This window comes from Heteronotia binoei, chromosome 5, assembly GCF_032191835.1.
Source record: "Heteronotia binoei isolate CCM8104 ecotype False Entrance Well chromosome 5, APGP_CSIRO_Hbin_v1, whole genome shotgun sequence".
Classification (NCBI taxonomy): domain Eukaryota; kingdom Metazoa; phylum Chordata; class Lepidosauria; order Squamata; family Gekkonidae; genus Heteronotia; species Heteronotia binoei.
Genome location: NC_083227.1, coordinates 33,871,902 through 33,894,633, shown reverse-complemented (window position 1 = coordinate 33,894,633; position 22,732 = coordinate 33,871,902). Strand labels below are relative to the sequence as shown.

General features: G+C 45.6%; 3 protein-coding genes across 6 annotated transcripts in view; 2 read left to right on the top strand and 1 right to left on the bottom strand.

The window, feature by feature from the left end:
* The window catches only part of LOC132571932 (zinc finger protein 836-like), a 47,390-nt gene extending 46,387 nt beyond the window's left edge, over positions 1-1,003 (bottom strand). Inside the window, exon 1 of the mRNA XM_060238724.1 lies at positions 763-1,003. Within this exon, the coding sequence (XP_060094707.1) occupies positions 763-1,003 (241 nt within the window). The remainder of the gene's footprint in view (positions 1-762) is intronic.
* On the top strand, positions 664-13,582 carry LOC132572249 (zinc finger protein RFP-like). Of its 4 annotated transcripts, none has more exons than XM_060239124.1 (8): positions 664-955; positions 3,504-3,928; positions 6,446-6,541; positions 9,002-9,232; positions 10,080-10,102; positions 11,025-11,143; positions 12,022-12,054; positions 13,340-13,582. In XM_060239124.1, exons 2-7 carry the CDS (start codon positions 3,536-3,538, stop codon positions 12,042-12,044), a joined length of 885 nt encoding a protein of 294 aa, XP_060095107.1. In that variant the 5' UTR covers positions 664-955; positions 3,504-3,535; the 3' UTR covers positions 12,045-12,054; positions 13,340-13,582. The 4 variants fall into 4 exon arrangements, with proteins under 4 accessions (XP_060095107.1, XP_060095104.1, XP_060095108.1 ...); XM_060239125.1 differs by lacking the exon at positions 664-955 and adding an exon at positions 1,626-1,881; XM_060239121.1 differs by lacking the exon at positions 12,022-12,054 and having other exon boundaries at positions 11,025-11,159; positions 13,324-13,582.
* LOC132572250 (zinc finger protein RFP-like) overlaps positions 795-22,732 on the top strand; it is a 42,957-nt gene continuing 21,019 nt past the window's right edge. The window contains exon 1 of the mRNA XM_060239126.1: positions 795-878. The gene's annotated coding sequence lies outside the window, so the exon portion shown is untranslated. The remainder of the gene's footprint in view (positions 879-22,732) is intronic.

The window sequence follows — 22,732 nt, the reverse complement described above, 5'->3', positions numbered from 1 at the left end:
CTCCAAGCTGCTGGCTGGCTTGGCTAAGTGATTTAAAGAAACACATGCCTTCTCCAAACTGGCTGATGGGGCGGGGGCACCTTTGAAAGCCACACAGTATGTGTGAAAGACCCACAGTTTGGCTACCCACGGTCTTATTATTCCTCAATTAATTCTGAAGCCACAGTCTTTTTAGCAGCTTTTCATCCACCACAGGTTTATTCCTTAATGCAAGAGAGGGGACATATCCTGGCCTACAGTCTTGTGCATATTTATGTGGAAGGAATGCTGTTAAGGGAATTCCTCCCGACCGATCACATGTAGTATCTGAAGAAGCGAGCAGTGACTCAGGAACGCTCATGCCCTGCCACCATTTTTATTTTGGCTTTAAGGGGCTCCTGGACTCTAGCTCTTTTCTGCTGCTATAGACAGACTAGCACAGCTACCCATCTTGATCTACATGTAGAATCGGGCATTGCGTTTCCTTCTAGGGTAACATCAACAACTTGGTACTACAGCAGCTTTGCCCCCAAATGAGGAGAGATATTTCTAAAGGCGCACGTGCGCTCAGGGAGTCCTCAGTTCGGATGCGTACTGCCATTCATTCATTCATTCATTCATTCATTCATTCATTCATCCATCCATCCATCCATCCATCCATCCATCCATCTCCCTTGGAACGTTGGGACTCAGCCACTGGCTGTTGGAAAGGGCTGGCTTGGCTCCGCCCCCACAGAGACTCATTCAAGACTTGGAACGCTCCGTCTGCTTTTTCTCACTTGCTTTCCGCCCGACGTGGTGTGAGCTGCAGCTGTGGAATAGCAAGGCGAGGTTGTGTCGGCGTGTTTGAAGAGACAGCTCGCTCCTTTCCCATTTGCTCTCCATTCTGGTCGCTGGTGGTGAACGATCTGCTTTCTTTTTCGTTCTGCGGTAGCCACGAAGGGGCTTCTTTGGCCGTTCTCCGAAGCCGAGTTGCGTAAGTTACCTGCCTTGTTGAACTAGCCCGTTGGGCACTTGGCTCCATGACAACGTCGTGCCTTTGTGCGTGCTCTTGCTGGTCTTGCGTTCTTCTTTTTTTCCTTTTGGTTTATATTCCTGTGTAGTTATGGCCTTGGGACTTAAGGTGGAGTTACAAAAAACTGGGTTTTTAAAATTATTTTGTTGTCGTCAAGTCACAGATGACTTACAGCGACCTTGCAGGGTTTTCAAGGCTCAGGGACATTCAGAGGTGGTTTGCCTCTGGGATTCGTCGGAGGTCTCCCATTCAAAATAGTAGACCCTGCTTAGCTTCCAAGATCAGACGAGTCTGAACCATCCAAGTTTAGGCAACGCTTTGTGAAACCAACAAACATAGCCTGTCTTCGTCTCATCTAAAATATTGCCCGAAGTGCGAATGCTTCTTGAGTTTATCGGGGCTTCTTCGTGAGAAGCTTAAAAACACACTCACACCAGTTAAGCAAAAGAGTTTTCTATTATGCCAGGGAATCAACAAACGTAGCCTGTCTTCGTCTCATCTAAAATATTGTCCGAAGTGCGAAAGCTTCTTGAGTTTATTGGGGCTTCTTCATGAGAAGCTTAAAAACACACTCACACCAGTTAAGCAAAAAGGAGTTTTCTATTATGCCAGGCCGTTTGAAAACAGAGCCATGGAAAGGGTTGCGTGGAATTCTGGAATCCCTGATTTGGTTTAGTTTATGGGAGCCTCATCGGTGTTCAGGCGGAGGAGGGCGACACCACAAAATGGCCACCGCAGGATTCACAAAATGGCTGGCGTGAGGAGCTGGGGTCAGTCGCTGGAGCCTGAGCGGTTGTAGGAAACGTAGCACCCGCCGATGGTAGGACGGTTTCTGAAGGGGATCTTCCGGGTTGCGTTCCTGTAGATCTAAAGATGATCCCTTCCAGGTAGGGGAGGAAAGCTAGGGCTGACTACTTTGCCTTTTGGGAACACGGGTTTTGTTGAAGAGGCCGGTGGAGCTAGGGTGTGCCTTATGAAATATCCCTCTCTTGGGGTACATTCAGATGAATAGCCGTGTTGGTCTGAAGCAACAGAACAAAGTTTGAGTTCAGTTACACCTTTAAGATCAACAGTTTAATTCTAGATATAAGCTTTCTTGCATACCCACAACAGTTTGTATCTGGAATTAAGCTTTGTTGGTGTTAAAGGTGCCACTGGAGGCAACCCTTGTTCTATTGGGAGAAGGAAGCTTGGAGCTGCTCTCCCTTTGGAGCATAAAAAGCCCGGTTGCTATTTTGTTCTGTCTCCATCCCTGTCTTTAATTTCTATATGAAGAAAGGCTTGGAAGTACTTCCCGTCCAAGTACATTTTACAAAGGGGAAGGATTGCGTTTGGCCAATAGGCAGACTTGGAAAACTTCCTTACAGTAGGGTTTATTAAGCCAGTCCAGCTGGTACAGCAAAGGTTGAAAACCTAAAGTGGCTTACATCCCAATAAAGTCTGTGCCTTAAGTCATCTCCCCCCCCCCTTAAAAATATGATTATTTTGCACAATGCCCTCATTTTTGAAAGAGAGGCTGTATTGTACCCCCACAACTTTTTACAGTTTGCCAGTTGATAGTATATTAGTGATCCTGCTTTGGTCATTGATCGCCTTTTTGTAACTTTGCTTACTTTATCTGTGTACAGCTAATATACAGTTCATTTAGGCTGCCTTAGCTGAGTCAAGATCCTGGGAGGCCAGTGCAGTATCAAGGTTGAGGGCCTGAGCTGTGAGCGGAAAATACCCCAGTTCAAAAGCACAGTGGCCATGGATTTCCTAAGTGCTGGTAGGCTTTCTCACACATACACATGAAGCAGCCCTTCCACTGAATCAGACCCTTGGTCCATCAAGGTTGATATTGCCAACTCAGGCTGGCAGCAGCTCTCCAGGATCTCAGGCAGAGGTCTTCCATGTCACCTAGGCCTGGTCCTTTTTAAGTGGAAAAGCCAAGGATTGAAACTGGGACCTTCTGCATGCAAAGCATAGGCTCTTCCACTGAGCCGCAGCCCTTTCCATATTTATTTGCATTGTCTTTGGAATTAATCTGCGTTTAGTCTTCCACTCTGGATGCAAGTGTCCTTGAGCATGTACAGACTGCATATTTCTCACCACTGTTTTCCTGAATAAACTTGCCTTAATCTGAACTGGGTTCGACGGTTTCTGTTTGTGCAGTTTTCCAGTAGCAAAATGAGCCCCCCCCCCCCCCCGCTTTTACCATGCTACAGCTCTGCCCCTTTCATTGACTGCTCAGTAGGAAGCCATGGAGTTTGAAGAGCTCTCCTTGCTGATAAAGCCAGCCCTGCGTCAGATGAACATGTGATGGTGCCTTATGCTGAGTCACACCCTTGGTTTTACCAGGTAGTGGTTGCCTACCAGATTGGTTGTGGCTCTCCTGCAACCTGAGCCCTTTAAGTGAAGATGTCAGGGACTGAACCAGAGACCTTGTGCATGCAAAGCAGATGCTCTTCCACTAAGCCATAGACCATCCCCGATGTGATATTCTCTCTGCCTGACTTTCCTTTTCCAGCCGTCCCAGAAGGAAAAAAAAAGGAAGACCTCATGGCTTCTGAGAATCCCAGAAAGTGGCTTCGGGAAGAAGTGACTTGCCCCATCTGCCGGGAGTATTTCACAAATCCGGTGATTCTGGCTTGTGAGCACAGCGTCTGCCAAAGTTGTATTCTGTATACTCCCACAAGCACCTTGTGCCCTCTATGTAAAACAAGCTTTTGCACACAGAACATTAAGTTAAATCATGACCTAGCTGGCTTTGTGGAAATAAGCAAACTCCTGAATGATCAGGAAAAAGCAGCCACTCATGATATCTGCAAGAGGCATCAAGAGCCCCTGAAGCTTTTCTGCAAGCGCGATGAAGTCCTCATCTGTACCTTGTGCAAGGAGGAGCACCAGGGCCACAATATAATTCCAGCGGAAGAAGCTGCTCTAGAGTACAAGGTATGAACCCTTTACTTTTAAAAGCGTGGGGATAAAAGGTGTGCAACTTGGAACAAGAGAATTAGCGGTGCACTGTACCTAGGGTGGACTGCTTTTTGATGGGCCTGCTGCTCTGAACTGCAGCTTCTGCAGAGAAATCTCACCAGGGAACCCAGCGCTCAAAAGTCTGTGTGCAAACTTCTGAAAAGCACAGGAGCCCAGGCCAGAAAACTCTGGCAGTCCTATTGCGCAAGGGCTGTTATTTGGAAGGAATTTGGTGCTCCTGTGCAAACTTGTGAGAATTCTAATTAGTGTTGGCTTCCTCCCAAAGCATTCTGTGAGCAGTATTTTTGGGAGGGTGCTGGGAATCATCTGGGAGACCCTTTGTGTGCCCATGCAGATCAAGTCCTCTAAAAATAATGCATTGACTGTGGCATGAAGGGATTTGTCTTGATTTTGTAGCTAACTGCTCTTTAAATAGTGTATCCTAAAGAAAAACTGGGGCATTGCGTGTAGATGGGCGAGGGGGTGGTAGAAGAAGTGACCACCTCTTAAAGTTTGATCCCTTCTCTGGCTCCACCCATACACACAAAATTCCCAAACAAAGATTTATTCCTTGCTTCAGTTTTCTGTACCTAGTGAAACTTGGGGTTTTGGGGAGTTAGAGTTCATGATGGAAGGCCTAGAGCAGGGGTGTCAAACACATTTGTTTTTAGGGCCGGATCTGATATAAATGAGACCTTGTTGGGCCAGGCCATGTGTATCATAAAATGTAATGCCAGGTGGTGGAGATATAAGCTTTATAAAGGACACAGACAAACACAATGAAAGATTTTTTAAAAACTTAAAATAAAATATGCTTAAAAGATTAGCACTCTTGCAATATTTCGTTTAATAGTGTCTAATAATTGGCACATCTTGCTCTGAATTATTGCGCCAAAATCTGGAGACAATGTCTGTGCTGTAGCAATCTTGAGTATGCTGTTCAGGTATGTGTCTGTAAATTGCAAACTTGATTTATTGCCATTCAGTACAGAAATTTCATGGTCAATACTTTGAGCCTAAGACCCAGGGAAAAACATGGCTGGGCATTCCAAGCTTTTGTACATAAGTTGCTTCACGTGCTGGTCAGTCAATGGAGAAAACAGGCTTTGCTCTGTAGCTCCTCTGCGATTGGGCAAGTCTGGCAAAGCAAGCTGTGCTGCAGAAGGAAGAAAGAGAGAAAGAAGGAAGCAGATGACAGAGAGTTGCTTGCGCGCCTGTTGGGAGCCCCTCTGGAGGCCTGATCTGGCTCTTGGGCTGCATGTTTGACACCTCTGGTCTAGAGTTACCTTCCTTAAGTAGATTCAGGTGGCTGTGATGATCTGAAGCAGCAGAACAAAGTTTGAATCCAGTGCCACCTACCTTGAATAGCTTATATGTTGAATAAAACCTTTGTTGTTCTTGAAGGTGCCAGTGGACTCAAACTTTGTTCTGCTGCCTCAAGTATGTCTTGCCTCCAAGGATGCCTGTCCTTTTCAACCAGTTTGGTGTAGTGGTTAAGTGTGCGAATTCTTACCTGGGAGCACCGGATTTGATTCCCCACTCCTCCACTTACAGCTGCTGGAATGGCCTTGGGTCAGCCATAGCTATCGCGGGAGTTGTCCTTGAAAGGGCAGCTGCTGTGAGAGCTCTCTCAGCTCCACCCACCTCATAGGGTGTCTGTTGTGGTGGGAGAAGATATAGGAGATTGTGAGCCTCTCTGATTCTGAGAGAAAAGCGGGGTATAAATCTGCAGTCTTCTCCTTCTCCTTAATGGGGATTTTGGAGGGGCAGGTCATCTGAAATACTTTTTAAAAAGATCAAAACTAAAACTGGAGGATGTCCATGCTCACATAACTTCAGCCCAAAGTCTTGTGTGCAGTAGGAGGAGAGAGAAAGGTTTAGCCTCCTTCCCCATGTTCTGCCCATCTGGTTGAGGGCTGAGTGAGGCCCATATTCTGCGCCTAAACCTGATAAGCTTAATGGTGTTGGGATTTAGAGGACTGGGTTTTTTGCCTATATCATGATCCCTGAAACACTTCTCTCTTCACCCCCCCAATGCTTGTAAGTCTCCTATAAACTAATCTTGATATGAACTTGCTTTCCCTTGAGATTGTGAGCCTCTCTGATTCTGAGAGAAAAGCGGGGTATAAATCTGCAGTCTTCTCCTTCTCCTTAATGGGGATTTTGGAGGGGCAGGTCATCTGAAATACTTTTTAAAAAGATCAAAACTAAAACTGGAGGATGTCCATGCTCACATAACTTCAGCCCAAAGTCTTGTGTGCAGTAGGAGGAGAGAGAAAGGTTTAGCCTCCTTCCCCATGTTCTGCCCATCTGGTTGAGGGCTGAGTGAGGCCCATATTCTGCGCCTAAACCTGATAAGCTTAATGGTGTTGGGATTTAGAGGACTGGGTTTTTTGCCTATATCATGATCCCTGAAACACTTCTCTCTTCACCCCCCCAATGCTTGTAAGTCTCCTATAAACTAATCTTGATATGAACTTGCTTTCCCTTGAGGATCGTCTTTCTGACTCTTTGGAGGCACTGAAAAAATGCAAAAAAAAGATTATGGCAACTATATCAGCCAGACAAGCGAAGAGCGAAGACCTGTTTGTAAGTATCACTGTTAACTGTGAAGAGAATAGTCCAAATGGGAGCTGGGAATGTTCTTAGTCTGCATTGATCTATGAGCTAGACCTCCCTTCCAGAGAGAATCTTTTCTTTGGTCTTTTTTGCTCTTCCATCAGTTGTTTGGGAAAGCATTTTTGGGTGCCTTGTGAAACTCTTGGGAACTTCTGCACCTCTGAAAGTAGAGTGCCATCTCTGTGCCAGGTCAGAGGCTGAGCCAGGGGCTGTTATGTGATCGGAGCCCCAGTTGTGTACACTGGCCTGATGAATTGTCCATGGTTGGTGGGGGAGAGGAATTTAGACTGTGACAATGAGAGGGTAACTTTTCCTCCTTATTCTCTTCATTTGCATAATTTTCTCTCCTTTTCCTTGGTCAAAAGCTTCACAAGCCAGAAGTGGATTCTGTCATATGAAAAGCTTTGGGTTTTTTACTTATTAAATGTTTGTTACCATTATATAAAAAGCAAAACCTTATATCTCTTATGAGAGTGCCTGCCACTGTTTCAAACGACATGGGTGTGCAGCAAGTAATCCATGCAGCTATTATTATAGTTAATTAATCCCTTTCAACTATATTACTATAACAAGAATTAACTGTTCCTAAATCCCTGAAAACAGATGTGCTGCCACTAATGCCTTAAACATAAAGCAGTCTGTTTGTAATTGCAGGTCTCCCATTGGTTTGGTGTAGTGCCGGTTTGGTGTAGTGGTTAAGCGTGCGGACTTTTATCTGGGAGAACTGGGTTTGATTCCCCACCCCTCCACTTGCACCTTGGGTCAGCGATACTCTTGTAGAAGAAGAATTGCAGATTTATACCCTGCCCTTCTCCCTGAACCAGAGACTCAGAGCGGCTTACAATCTCCTGTATCTTCTCCCCCCACAACAGACACCCTGTGAGGCGGGTGGGGCTGAGAGGGCTCTCACAGCAGCTGCCTTTTCAAGGACAACCTCTGCCAGACCTATGGCGAATCCAAGGCCATTCCAGCAGCTGCAAGGGGAGGAGTGGGGAATCAAACCCGGTTCTCCCAGATAAGAGTCCGAACACTTAACCACTACACCAAACTGGCTCTGGTAGGAGTTGTCCTTGAAAGGGCAGGTTGCTGAAAGAGTTCTCTCAGCCCCACCCAACCTCACAGGGTGTCTGTTGTGGGGGGTGGGGTGGAAAGGAAAAGGAGATTGTGACCGCTCTGAGATTAAGAGTATGGGGCGGGATATAAATCCAATATCATCTTCTTTTTCTTCTTAATTTGGTGGACACTCAGAAGTCAAAAGGGAAAGTTTATGCTGTTTCTAATTTATATGTCTTTAAAATGCCACCTTTGTAAGGTCTGGGATAGTCAGGATTTCATTCTGCTTTGAAGCTTGTTGAATATCTTTGGGGCAAGCTCTCTTCTTCTTCTGGCTAATCTTCTCACAGGGTGGTTTTGAGGGTAACATAAAAAGGGAAGAAAACATCTGCTGCTCTGAGCTGCCTAGAGAAGGGGGGGGATAAAAATGTGCTTGATGGATGAATGAGACACACACAGTCTTTTCTCTCCTGGGTCTTAAACCAGTGGTGGTAGTGGGGTGGGAATCAAGGAAATGATATGTGGGGATGGAGAGAAGCCCCTCCATGCTCAGTGCCAGACCCCCAAATCACTGTGGATTTTGAAGGCCATCTTAAAACTTTTGGCATTTGAGCCTTAGAACTCCAGTGTCCTGTGCAGTTTGGCCCTGGAAAGCACTAAGCTGCATCTTGATACTTCGATGATTGTCTGCAGCGCTGTTCACACAATGCAATGTTATATGTGTATGCTGGTTCCTAACAAAAACTGGACAGCATTCAGTTTGCACCATCATCCAGGTATTGGTCCCCATGGAATGTTCGGTTCCAATAACACGTTAATATGATTGTGTGTTAACAGAATCATAGAGCTGGAAGGGACCACCAGGGTCATCTAGTCCAGCTCCTTGCACAATGCAGGAAATTCACAAATATACCCCCCCCCCCTAAAGACACACACACCCATGCCCAGGAGATGGCAAAAAACCTCCAGGATCCCTGGCCAAACTGGCCTGGAAAAAAATCGCTTCCTGGCTCCAAAGCGGCAATCAGGATTTCCTTGGGCATGTGAGAAAGGGCCATGATAGTAACACGTGAATTACTTGACATTTGACAGGGGTGGATTTTTAGCAGGAGCTCCTTTGCATATTAGGCCACACACTCCTGATGTAGCCAGTCCTCCAAGAACTTACAAAAAAGAGCCTTGTAAGCTCTTGGGGGATTGGTTACATCAGGGGGTGTGGCCTAATATGCAAAGGAGCTCCTGCTAGAATTCCACCCCGCCTGTAAAGAAAAAACAATTGTACCCTGCACGTGAATCGTACCTGCATTCACTGTGGTTTGTGGGCTGGGCTTGTGTTCCGTCACTCTCACCAACTTTTCATCCCTCTTCTTGCTGCAGAAGCAGATGGCAACAGAGAGGCAGAAGGTGGCGGTCAAGTTCGGAGACCTGTGGCTGTTTCTCAAGGAGCAAGAAGAGCGTATGCTGGCGTGGATGAAGGAGATGGAGGAGCAGACGCAGTCGGAGAAGGATCGATATGTGAAACAACTTTACCAGCCACTGTTCACTCTGAAGCATCTTATCCGGGAAGTGAGGGAGAAGAAGGATCTGCCTGCCAGTCGTCTCTTGCCGGTGGGAGGACTGGCTGTCTGTCTTTCATAGAAGTGTAAAGCTGCTTTTCCCTTGCTCAGACCACTGGTATGCTGAGCCCTGGATTATCTAATCTGAAGGGCAGGAGCTCAGGCAGAGAGAGAGAGATCATCCCCCCTGCCCTGCTCCTCAACTGTTTTGATTTGAGATGCCCTCTAAGATATTTTATAAATAAGATACATGCCATGTGCTGGGTGCTAGGGGATGAGAGACCATGGCTGTGATCACGCACACTAAATAATTCACTTTCAATGCACTTTCCAACTAGATTTTACTTGTGTGAACTAGCAAAATCCAGTTGGAAAGTGCATTGAAAATGGATTGCAAGTGCATTATTTAGTGTGTGAGATCGCAGCCCATCAGTATTCTGCATCTGAAGGGGTCCCAAGCAATGTTAGTTTTACGGAATTTTATATGAATATTAGGTAGTCTTTCAGATTATTTATGTTTTGTGATTCTGATTATTGGTTTTCCCTCTTGTTAGTCTATTTTGGTTTTAAATTATTTGTAATTTGTTTTCTGTTTTTATTGTCTTGTTTTATCTTGAGCTTAAGACCATTGGTCAAAGAAGCTAACAAATAAAAGGGAAAGTTTCCTCTAAGCTGCAGAGTCTTGTGAGCAAAAATTCTACTTTGTGAGCTACTGGCATGAATGTTGTGAGCTACTGCATAAATTAGTGTGCTCTGAGGTTATCCTTCCTGAGCTAAGACAAAAACGTGAGCTGGAGGTTAAAAATCTGTGAGCTAGCTCATGCTAACTCAGCTTAGAGGGAACGCTGGTCCCAAGGGCAGAAACTGAATTTCCTCTTCTTTGTTTTTCCCTCATCCAGGATAAAGATGCCATAATGAAGAGGTAAGCTATTTCCTCTTTTTCTCCTATGCAGCTTGTAAAGGGGCCTTCTCTGTAGTTGGGAGAGGGGAGGACAGTAGGGCTGGGCTTCCTAACATGCCTTAGTTACACTATGGGGAAGGCCAAAATCCTTTCCTTTGATGGGGTGGCATTTGAAATGATAATCATGCAGTCTGCAACAAAGAACTGATGAGTAAGCTTTTTGGACTCTTGAAATTAAAAGACGACATGTAGCTGTGCTCTGCGTTTGTAGAGCTCAATCCCGCCCCCCAGTGTGGAATAGGCATTTTTCCCCCATCAGAGGCTTAGCTAGGACAGTCTGCCAGGCAGATGGTGCCGCTGCACATTTTCATTCTTTTGTACTCTTCACCGCAAAAATGAAGCATCTTCATGCAGCAGATAGTGCTTGGTGAGCGAAGAAACAGTGGATGTACTATTGGATGGCACCTTCTGGCCAGGTCTTTGGCACCGGCTAAAGAAAGATGAATCTGAGCAGCTTTAAAGATCCTGAACCATTTTAGTTTTCCTCAAGTATTAGCTTCTCTGTTCATTAGCAGTAATTTGAGGAGCCTGCATTGGGTTTAGAAATGTTTACTTATCACACTGGTTTGTCACACTATAATTCCACCCCCCCAGACCTTCTGCTTTTCATTTCTCTCCCTTCACCACCAAGATATTAGATCAAAATGGATCTTTAAGATCGCTGAATGCCATCTTTAAATTGTATGGAAATTAGCACCAAGTTGTTTTAAATTGTTTGAATCTAATGTCTAATTTAACTTTTCATTGTTACTCTGTTCTGTATTGTGAGCCACCCTGAGCCTGCTTCGGCGGGGAGGGTGGGATATAAATCAAATTAAACTAACTAAACTTCATTACCTTGACGTTTTGGACTTGTTTGGTTATTCTCTGTTTGCCTCCCCAGGATTGAGCAGCTGACAGAGTCAAAGGGTCCTGGTTTTTTTTCTTCTATGGTGAAACGGAAAGCAGCTAACTTCACCAATAGCAGGCCCAAAGTGGAGAGAGCCTTAAAAAAATTTAAAGGTACAAAGCCATTCCTGTGGGAGTCCTGGAGTGAGAAAAGGCTGCTAAGCAGGAACAGGGTGGGATCCTCTCTAGGCATAGGATTGCACTCAGGAGGCTGAAAAGCAGGGCTTCTTTTTTCCTTTCCGTCCAGCTCTTAGTTGCTGAGCGTCAGGGGCTGGGGTGGCCATATCAGTGTCCTTCTAGAGAGCAGTTTGCCTTGCATCCTGTACAGGCACAAACTGCTGCCATTCATCAGTGCAAAGCTGACAGATGCAAAAGGAACCGGCAGCAGTGCTGAAGGAGGGCTTTGTGGTGTAATGGTTAGAATCAGACCGGAACCAGTAAGACCTGGGGTTGAATCCTCCAGTTATAAGCAATGCTCCCTCTATGCTGTAGAGTCTTGTGAGCAAAAATGCTAATTGGTGAGCTACCGGCATTAAAGGTGTGAGCTATTGCATAAATTAGTTTGCTCTGGGCCATTCTAAGGCAAAAATGTGTGAACTGGAGGCTAAAAAACTGTGAGCTAGCTCACACTAACTCAGTTAGAGGGAACACTGTTTTACAAAGCTTCTAGGCTGACACAGGGCCTGCCACTCTCAGCCTAACTCACTGCGATGATTCTGTGTGGTAAACTGAGGGAGGGGGAGAACCATGTACCCCATCTTGCACTCCTTGCCAGTCCTCTCACCTTTTCCTGCTGAGTCTGCTGTATCACTCACTGCCACACCAGTGTTTCCCTTTGTCAAATCCCTCTGGCAGAAGGATTTCCAGTGGCACCTCTGCCTCTCCGCTGTGAATGCGCTAATGTGTAACAAATGTCCTAATGGGGAGGGGGACAGAAATACAAAGTGCTTGTCTTAGCCAGCCTAGATGATCTCTTCCATTTCCTTCCACAGACACAGTGGCTTCCTCCTACTAGCTGCAGAAAGGTAAGCATTGGGAGACAAGAGGCGGTGTGGATAGGGGGTGGAGTGGGCTTCTTGGTAGGCACCCAACCTGCTTGTGTGCCTTGATGAGATTGTGTTGTGGGGCAGCAGTTGGCTGAAGTGCAGGAATTCAGCTGGGAAGGGTGAATAAAATAGTCCGCAAGTTCAGACTTTTTCAGCTGATGTCTTTAAACGAGCTCCATACTCTTGGTGACCTCAGATTTTAAAGCTGCTCTGTAAGGTGGCTCAGTCTATTTGTACCCCATCGTTCCATGAGGCTGCTTAGGGCAGCATGCCAGGTCCCTAGTTGTTGTCCCCCCCCCCCCCCCCAACTGCTCTGTCCTTGGAATAACCCTGTGAGGTAGGCTGGTCTCCTGCAGACCCTGTCTTGCAAGGGGTGCCTCAGAAGTGGCTCGTGGCCAACCGCAGGTGACTGTTTGTTTTCCTTTATCAGCATTCCATATTGGGCCTTCAGTTCAGTTGCCTTAAAATTCATACAGATCACATTCCATTTTATGGAGACCCCTTTTGTAGTTAAAAACATAAGAGAAGCCATGTTGGATCAGGCCAGTGGCCCATTCAGTCCAACACTCTGTGTTACACAGTGGCCAAAAACCCCAGGCACCATCAGGAGGTCCATCAGTGGGGCCAGGACACTAGAAGCCCTCCCACCATTGCCCCTCCTCCAAGCACCAAGAATACAGAGCATCACTGCCCCAGACAGAGTTCCAACAATACGCTGTGGCTAGTAGCCACTGATGGACATCTGTTCCATATGTTTATCCAATCCTCTCGAAGGTGTATATGCTTGTAGCCGCCGCCACCTCCTGTGGCAGTGAATTCCATGTGTTAATCACCCTTTCGGTGAAGAAGTACTTCCTTTTATCCATTCTAACCTGACTGCTCAGCAATTTCATTGAATGTCCATGAGTTCTCGCATTGTGAGAAAGGGAGAAAAGTACTTCTTTCTCTACCTTCTCTATCCCATGCATAATCTTGTAAACCTCTATCATGTCACCCCTCAGTCGACATTCTTTCTTGGCATGCAAATGAGAAAGCTGCAGCATCACAGTCACCTCTTGGTGCCTCTTTTCTCCCATGAGGATTCCTGTGCATTCAGAGGGAAGCAGTGCAGGCAGAGAGAGAAAGAACATGATCGCCTAGCTGTGCCACTTGTCGAAGGCAATAGCTGCCATGGTTGGAGGCTTCTTTGGTTAGGTCTGCTGTGCGAACCGAGGACATGTGGCAGATTTCTCTAGGATCTAATCTCAGTCTTTCTCTTCTACAGCAAATGTAACTCTGGAGTAGCAGGATGCTGCTGTATTTTGGCAACTCTGTAGTGCTTTCCAGGCAACAGATGAACAGATGTTTTGCCCGTACACACAACTCACTGTAGCTTACGCCGGAGAATCTGAGCAGTCGGGTTGCCTTTAGATCTGTGTGCCTGCACTCTGCACTTTTTATTCTTCACCTTCTTTCATATTTGTGTATGCAGTGTGCATCTACAATTAAAACCCTTAATTTTTACTTACTTTGGTTGTGATGTCATGTGTGACCTGTGTGGGCAGAGGGTCAGTAGGGGAACTCTCAGAATCCAGGGGAGAAAGCAGAGAGGAGACAGCTGAAGGAGGGGGCGCACATCCAACTGGGGACTCGGGGAAGAAGGGAACTGAAAGAAGATGATGAGGATGATATAGGATTTATATCCCGCCCTATACTCTGAATCTCAGAGTGACTCACAATCTCCTTTACCTTCCCCACCCCCACAACATACACCCTGTGAGGTAGGTGGAGCTGAGAGCTCTCCCAGAAGCTGCCCTTTCAAGGACAACTCATGTGAGAGCTATAGCTGACCCATGGTAATTCCAACAGTTGCAAGTGGAGGAGTGGGGAATCAAACCTGGTTCTCCCAGATAAGAGTCCACACACTTAACCACTACACCAAACTGGCTCTCAAGTGGAAGGGAAGGAGGTGTGAGGGGGCAGAGAATGGGAGTGAGAAACGAGACATGCTGCAAGGACTGGCCAAGGAGGGTGAGCCGATGCTGCAGGGCTGGGCAAGAAGGGTGCCTCTCCCATGCTTCCCCTCCATAGCTCTGTGGGGGAATTGGGAGTTCCAAAACAACCTGTTTAGGTGCTGTAGCAGAAAGCACCCTGTGGCCCCAGCGATCCAATAGGCTGGGAATCGATTTTGATCCCATTTAACAGCACATTGGCACCATGCCCATACATATTCTTAACTCCCATGGGATTTTGTCTTTTGGTAAATTGCCTTTGATGGGACTGAGATTTCTCTCATAGCTGCTGCGACTGCAATTGAGACAGATTTTTTGCGGTGTGTGTGTAGCCCTGAGAATAACAAAGTCAAGATCTCATTCCCCTCTTATTGGGCTTATAGTCAGGAAATATAGTTCACATCTGTCATTTAGGTAGGACCTCCTGCAATAAAACTCCTGTCGTCTGGGCCTTCTCCCCCCCCCCCCCCCCCCCGCTCCCCGAAGAGCCAAGCAGGCTGTGACTGGTTCCCCTTCTCGGGCTTGCAAATGACATAGCTTGCCACAGAGAACTTAGCAAGCAGCCAGTTGGCAGGCTTTTCTTTAGATGGAGGAGTCCAGGAGAGGCTGGTGGGCTTCTTTTGCTGTAGCACTGCTTGTCTTGTCCCTTGGGAGGGAGGCAGCTGCAGGCAGGAGGAGCTGCAAAGAACAGGACCTGTGGTTTATTCTGTGGTCATGGATATGATGTGTGATTTGAGGGTGAAGCCAGGGGTGAACAAACATGAAATGCCTGAGGATCCATGGCTTGAAACCACATTTTTGGAACCGTTGCAGTGCTACAAAGTGGTGGATGCATGATTTTTGTGGTGAAAGATGAAGCCAGGGACATAGTGTATGGTTGGGTAATGACTCTGGTGTGACCCAATGCAAAAAAATCTGAGGATCTGGCCTTCAGAAGTATGTTTTTATGTCTTGGCAGCCTCATGAAACTGGGTCCATTATTTGTGCTATGCAATCTGGCTATAGACCTGATGGTGAATTTGCGGTGACCCAACTAGGCTTGCCAATCCCCAGGTCCCAGAGGGGGTTCTTCAGCTTTCCCAGGCTCCTTCCCACCCCCAGTCAGCTGGCCAGCGGGGGCGGAGGGAGCCCCGCCCCCAAAGCCACCATGTGACTTTCCCCCTTGGAGGCTCCAGTCTCTGATTGAAAGGCTTCCTCTTGGGATGGGGTATCTGTGTTACTTGGAAGAAGTTGGCTGCAACTCGTGAGTAGAGAGGCCAATCCCTCACTTCAGAGTTGCCAGAAACGGGGGGGGGGGGGGGAGTCTGCTGAGCACTTCATTATTCCCTGTGTGGAGATCGATTGATCTGGAGGTTTCGGGGGCTCTGGGGGAGCTGTTTTTTGAGATAGAGGCACCACATTTTCAGTATAGTATCTAGTGCCTCTCCCCAAAGTACCCCCCAAGTTTCAAAATGATTGGATCTATCCATTATTTCCTATGGAAGGAAGACATTTAAAAAGGTGTGCTGTCCCTTTAAATATGATGGCCAGAACTCCCTTGGGGTTCAATTATGCTTGTCACACCCTTGTTCCTGGCTCTGCCCCCAAAGTCCCCAGATATTTCTTGAATTGGACTTGGCAACCCTAGACCCAACATAAAAGTTCTAGGATCCATTCTTTGGAGCATTTTTGTGCTATTATGGCATTACAAAGTGGTGGATGCATGATTTTTGTGCAGCTTCCTACAGACTGAAACATGATCTTACAGTATGACAGTTTTTAGTTTCAAAAAAAAGGATCATATGAATTCATGAGGATCCATGCTTTGACGTGTTGTTTGATAATGGATTTGGTAGAGTTCTGTTTTTAAAAAGTGAAGGATCCATGGGGATCCATGTAGATCCTGCTTTTACTTTTTCCCAAATGTGTGTAGAAATAACAAATTGTGCTAGTCTATAAGGTGCCAGGTAACTCCTGTTTTATCTTGTTGCAACCAATTGCACTTGCTTTTTGTGCCTGGGGTAACTTTTAATAAAAAATAGTAAATGGTTATTTTTACATTTCTTGGCTGGATGTGAATTTTAAATTTCATCTTGTACTTTCTATGTTTCTTTTGGGGGGGGGGGTAAGAAAGAAAGAAAGCAAGCACAATAAAATTTAGAGGTTCCAGAGCTCGGTTCCTGTGAGCTCCTGCCCAAAATGAGGCCTGCTGGTATGATACACACTTGCTTATGTATGCCTTGCAAGCTGGATTTTTTTTCTTTTGTTTAGAAATTAAAAACATTTATTGGGCATAAATATATTACAAATACACTACAGATATAGTTAAGTCTTATGTACAGAGCATTTGCAAAAATCTTCATAATCTCAGTGTGACAGTTCACAGTATACAAATAAGAAAGAACAACAATATTGTCCTGTCTTTAAATATGTACTACATATGGCATACATAAATCTTTTCAACAATATACCTAACTAGTCAATAGAGATACCATTTGGAATTTCTCCTTGTGATTAAATATTCTAGTATTGGAAACCATATAGCTTTAAAATATGTAGTCTGAGATAAGTTAAAGATTTTATGTTTACAGTAATTTTACTCATAATGTATAGTTTCCATATTTTTTGTGCCAGAGTTGCATTGTGGGTCTTTGTATTTCCAAAACAAAGCTATTGTAACTTTAGCAGCATATAACAAAGCTATTTTTTCTACAGTAGATGGAATTGACTCATTAATCCATAGATTTAATAATAAACTTTCTATGTTTCTTGATCCCTTCTCACTATTTTTTAAAAATACCTCCTCTACAAAAGGTCTGCCAATGAGGAGTTCCTTTATGAATTCTTGTTAGCCACCTTGAGCCCGCTTGAGGGGAGAGCGGAACATAAATAGAAATAAATAAATATTCATTCTGAAGTGAACTTCATTTCATGAAAACCTATGCCAGAATTAAATGCTCTCAATCTGTAACAAGCCACACTGGATTTCAGTTCATTTCTGCAGTGTGGCACTTTAAAGGTTAACAGATTTATCGCAGCAGAGCCACACCCAATTCAGGATAATTCAGCTCCCTGTTGGGGGGAGGAACCTCTTATCATGTCCACAATTTTGGCTGGCAGAAGAACAATAACTATGTAAGCCAGCACAAGGGAATATCAAAGAACTAATTATAAAGGGCAGGAATTCAGGGCGAGTGTATGGATTTCCTGGATGTGACTGAGGGAGGGGTTTCTCAGAAAGTTAACAAAAGGTGATTGCATCAAGGCAATGGTGGACAGAAGGTCTTGCAGGCTTCACAGATGCCTGAGGCAGCTTGGTAGGAGACATTCAGATAAGGTGGGTGTGGGTGGGGAAAGCAATCAGGTCTGCATTGCTTTGTAGTAATTAAATTTTGCACTCAGAAAGACTTGGTGATGAAATTACCACAATAGACCTAGTTGAGTGCCTCGCTCTGCAAGCCCGTATAACAATGAATCAGTATGCAGCTGTCCCATCAGTGAATCAGTTTATGGCTGTTAGCAAGGCCTAAGGAGAGCCATGGCCTCACCTCTCAAGCAAGGTATTGCTAGCTCCTAAAATGGCTGCCAAGAAGAATTTAGCCAAGAGGTGCTCAAGGCAGACAGCACACTTTTAGGAAGGGATGTGTGTATGCATTTTTTCTTTAAGCAACGGCATCCCTGCCAGTGAGAAAATAACACAGCAAAAAGGCTGAACTTGCTCAAAACCTGGCTGCTTTTTGTTTACTCACAATAATTTTTTAAGAGTGAATTATTCAAAAGCAGGAACCTGAAGTAAAAACTGCAAACATGAGAAGATAAGGAATTTAACTGTATTAACACAGAATAACGTAAAACAGGGTTTGGGGAAGCCCCTTTCTCATATTCCCTTTTCCTTTCTGTACCCAGAATTAAACTTGTGTGGATCTTAAAGGTGCCACTGGACTCAAACTCTGTCTTTCTGTAGAGGGCGTTGGTTAAGAAGCCCTTCATGGCTTTGGATCCTCCTGCCTTCGCTGATAAGTTCCATGGCTGCAGTTCTCCTCATCTGACCAAAGGCTGTTGAAGGGGGCAAGATTCAAGCATTCCTTAGGGTGACTCCCAGCAGCTGGAACCTCATGCCCAAGGAGGTCAGGAAGTTTCCCCCAACTTCTGTAGCTCCACAAAAAGTCTTCAGTGTTAGGTAAACTTTCCAGTTTCCATCACTGATCAGCCAGTTTGGAACTGTTGTTGGCACAATCTCAATTAGAGCTAACCCACAGAGGTTATGCTAGATTCGGGTCTTAAAGGTCTCCAACATTGTTCTAGCATATGCTAATTAGCCTAATTAAACCAGACTCATACATTGTTCTACCATATATGCTAATTAGAAGAAGATGATGATATTGGATTTATATCCCGCTCTCCACTCAGAGCGGCTCACAATCTCCTTTACCTTCCTCCCCCACAACAGACACCCTGTGAGGTGGGTGGGGCTGGAGAGGGCTCTCACAGCAGCTGCCCTTCAAGGACAACCTCTGCCAGAGCCATTGCTGACCTAAGGCCATGCCAGCAGGTGCAAGTGGAGGAGTGGGGAATCAAACCCGGTTCTCCCAGATAAGAGTCCGCACACTTAACCACTACACCAAACTGGCTCTCCTTTACGTTACATTAGTCTAATGTAACTCTGATTTTGCTGGAGGGAAAGTGTAGATGACCGGGGAAGGTAATGGCAAACCACCCCGTAAAAAGTCTGCCGTGAAAACTTTGTGAAAGCAATGTCACCCCAGAGTCAAAAACGACTGGTGCTTGCACAGGGGACTAGCTTTAACTCTGATCTTATAAAACAGGTATTTATGAAAAGTGTAAAGAAACACTACTTCTAATTACATTTTGGCTCTTGACAAATAAGCTATTCAAACACTTCCTTGTCTCCCTGTAATCACTTCTGTTTTGTTTGATTTTTCCACCAGTTTCACACACTTTTCCCCACAATCTAATCAGGACGCTTATAGGATGTTTCTAATACAGGAATATCAGAAAGGACAGCATATTCAGATTAGCTTCATTTACACGGTTACTCCCCAGAGTGAATCCCACCCTTGCTGTGAAGTAAGGGTTTTTTCTCTGTCTGAAGCTCTTTACACATTCCAAGCAGTGTTCCCTCTAAGCTGAGTTAACGTGAGCTAGCTCACAGATTTTTAGCCTCCAGCTCACACATTTTTGTCCTAGCTCAGGAAGGATGACCCCAGAGAACAATAATTTATGTCAGTGGTCCGCAACCTTTTTGGCACCAGGGACTGGTTTTGTGGAAGACAATTTTTCCACAGACCAGTGGGGGTGGGGTTTCTGGGTTTTTTTGCTGTCCCAAGCTGCCCCCAAACCCACACCCCATCCCTGCCCCCCATGGGGGTCTTTAAATAAGGAGTAGGTGAAGGTCTGCCTCACTCTACAGCACGGTTGCTAACAGGCCACGGACTGGTACTGGTCCGTGGCCCGGGGACCCCTGATTTATGCAGTAGCTCACAACTTTAATACCAGTTGCTCACAAGACTGCAGTTTAGAGGGAACATTGATTCCAAGCATTTCTAAGTTTTGACTCCAGAGGAACCTTTAAGGCCAGCAAAACTTAATTCTAGGTATAGCTTACATCTAGAAATAAACATTGTCGGTTGTCTTAAAGGTGTCTCAAGTTTCTAGAAACCTCTGTAAAGCTCTAATAAACTCATCGCCACATTCAGAATATCATCACAATCATGGACATGGATGCCAACAGTGTTCCCTCTAAGCTTAATGTGAGCTAGCTCTCAGGTTTTTTAGCCTCTGGCTCACAGATTTTTGTCTTGGCTCAGGAAAAATGGCCCCAGAGCAAACTAATTTATGCAATAGCTCACAGCTTTAATGCCAGTAGCTCACAAAGTAGAATTTTTGCTCACAAGACTCCACAGCTTACAGGGAGTATTGGATGCCAAATGCTTTGGAAGGATGGGAAGAAATCGATACAGCTGTGTGAGGGAGTATTTGTTGCTCTTTTAAGATTTTGCATTGATGTATTCTAGAGTTTTGGTTTTTAAATGTGTTGTTATCAACTTGGAGGACTGAACAAGAGAGGCAAAATGGAAAAGGTGTTGACAAAACATGGATAAAATAAATGCAAGTTGTGAGTGGTCTACACAGGTTCTGTGGCATTTCTTTCCTGCTCTTTTTATTTCACCTCATCCTGCTTCAGCTTTCCCTCTAATTTTCTCCACTTTCTCCAGTAAAGGACAGAGGGCAAAAAAGCCAGAATAGGAAGGTGGGGGCGGCATCTGAAATTTCTACCCCCCAGTCTTAGTTTCCTCACTTCATTGTTAGGCCCCAATTCCAAGAGGAAGGGTACAGAGAAAAGTATCTCTCCCTCCCTTTAACACACTGGCTGCTTCTTCCCTTCTGGCAGCATCCCACCTTGGGAAGTAAGCAGCAGCCTTCATAGGCGGGAAGACTGGCTGCCTCTCCTGCTGCCAACCACCCCTACTTAAGATAAGAAGAAGAGAAGGCAGTTGTGGTGGCTACAAGCCTAACCAGCTTCGAGAGGGGATTGGAGAAACCTGTGGAGCAGAGATCCATCGTGACTATTAGCCATAAGGTATACAGTATGTCACAGAAGTGAGTACACCCCCTCACATTTTGTAAACATGTAAGTATATCTTTTCATGTGACAACACTGAAGAAATGACACTTGGCTACAATATAAAGTAGCGAGTCTACAGCTTGTATAACAGTGTAAATGTGCTGTCCCCTCAAAATTACTCAACACACAGCCATTAATGTCTAAACTGCTGGCAACAAAAGTGAGTACACCCCTAAGTGATAATGTCCAAATGGGGTCCAAGTAGCCGTTTTCCCTCCCTGGTGTCATGTGACTCGTTAGTGGTACAAGGTATCAGGTGTGAAGGGGAGCAGGTTATCGCTCTCACTCCCCCATACTGGTCACTGGAAGTTCCACATGGCACCTCATGGCAATGAACTCTCTGAGGATCTGAAAAAACGAATTGTTGATCTACATAAAGATGGCCTAGGCTATAAGAAGATTGCCAAGACCCTGAAACTGAGCTGCAGCACGGTGATCAAGACCATACAGCGGTTTAACAGGACAGTTTCCACTCAGAACAGGCCTCGCCATGGTCGACCAAAAACGTTGAGTGCCCGTGCTCAGCGTCATATCCAGAGGTTGGTTTTGGGAAATAGACGTATGAGTGCTGCCAGCATTGCTACTGAGGTTGAAGGGGTGAGGGGTCAGCCTCTCAGTGCTCAGACCATACGCTGCACACTGCATCAAACTGGTCTGCAGGACTGCCATCCCAGAAGGAAGCCTCTTCTAAAGATGATGCACAAGAAAGCCCACAAACGGTTTGCTACAGACAAGCAGACTAAGGACATGGATTTCTGGAACCATGTCCTGTGGTCCAATGAGACCAAGATAAACTTATTTGGTTCAGATGGTGTCAAGCGTGCGTGGCAGCAACCAGGTGAGGAGTACAAAGACAAGTGTGTCTTGCCTACAGCCAAACATGGTGGTGGGAATGTTATGGTCTGGGGATGCATGAGTGCTGCTAGCACTGGGGAGCTACAGTTCATTGAGGGAACCATGAATGCCAACATGTACTATGACATACTGAAGCAGAGCATGATCCGCTCCCTTCGGAGACTGGGCTGCAGGCAGTATTCCAACATGATAACGACCCCAAATCCACCTCCAAAACGACCACTGCCTTGCTAAAGAAGCTGAGGGTAAAGGTGATGGACTGGCCAAACATGTCTCCAGACCTAAACCCTATTGAGCATCTGTGAAGAAGAAGATATTGGATTTATATCCAGCCCTCCACTTTGAAGAGTCTCAGAGTGGCTCACAATCTCCTTTACCTTCCTCCCCCACAACAGACACCCTGTGAGGTGGGTGGGGCTGGAGAGGGCTCTCACAGCAGCTGCCCTTTCAAGGACAACCTCTGCCAGAGCTGTGGCTGACCTAAGGCCATGCTAGCAGGTGCAAGTGGAGGAGTGGGGAATCAAACCCGGTTCTCCCAGATAAGAGTCCGCAAACTTAACCACTACCCAAACTGGCTCTCCTTTACATTACATTAGTCTAATGTAACTGATCTTGCTGGGGGGAAAGTGTAGATGACCGGGGAAGGTAATGGCAAACCACCCCGTAAAAAGTCTGCTGTGAAAACTTAGTGAAAGCAATGTCACCCCAGAGTCGAAAACGACTGGCGCTTGCACAGGGGACTACCTTTAACTCTGATCTAATAAAACAGGTATTTATGAAAAGCATAAAGAAACACTACCCCTAATTACATTTTGGCTCTTGACAGATAAGCTATTCAAACACTTCCTTGTCTCCCTGTAATCACTTCTGTTTTGTTTGATTTTTCCACCAGTTTCACGAACTTTCCCCACAATCTAATCAGGACGCTTATAGGATGTTTCTAATACAGGGATATCAGAAAGGACAGCATATTCAGATTAGCTTCATTTACATGGTTACTCCCCAGAGTGAATCCCACCCTTGCTGTGAAGTAAGGTTTTTTTCTCTGTCTGAAGCTCTTTACGCATTCCAAGCAGTGTTCCCTCTAAGCTGAGTTAACGTGAGCTAGCTCACAGATTTTTAGCCTCCAGCTCTCACATTTTTGTCTTAGCTCAGGAAGGATGACCCCAGAGAACAATAATTTATG

What these genes read in the sequence shown, in the direction of transcription:
- LOC132572249 (XM_060239121.1), top strand. Translation starts at nt 3,536, where the DNA reads ATGGCTTCTGAGAATCCCAGAAAGTGGCTTCGGGAAGAAGTGACTTGC. An exon ending in CGAAGAGCGAAGACCTGTTT is followed by an intron (nt 6,542 to 9,001) that starts GTAAGTATCACT and finishes TTCTTGCTGCAG; the next exon opens with AAGCAGATGGCAACAGAGAG. An exon ending in AAAGGTACAAAGCCATTCCT is followed by an intron (nt 11,160 to 13,323) that starts GTGGGAGTCCTG and finishes ATCTAATCTCAG; the next exon opens with TCTTTCTCTTCTACAGCAAA.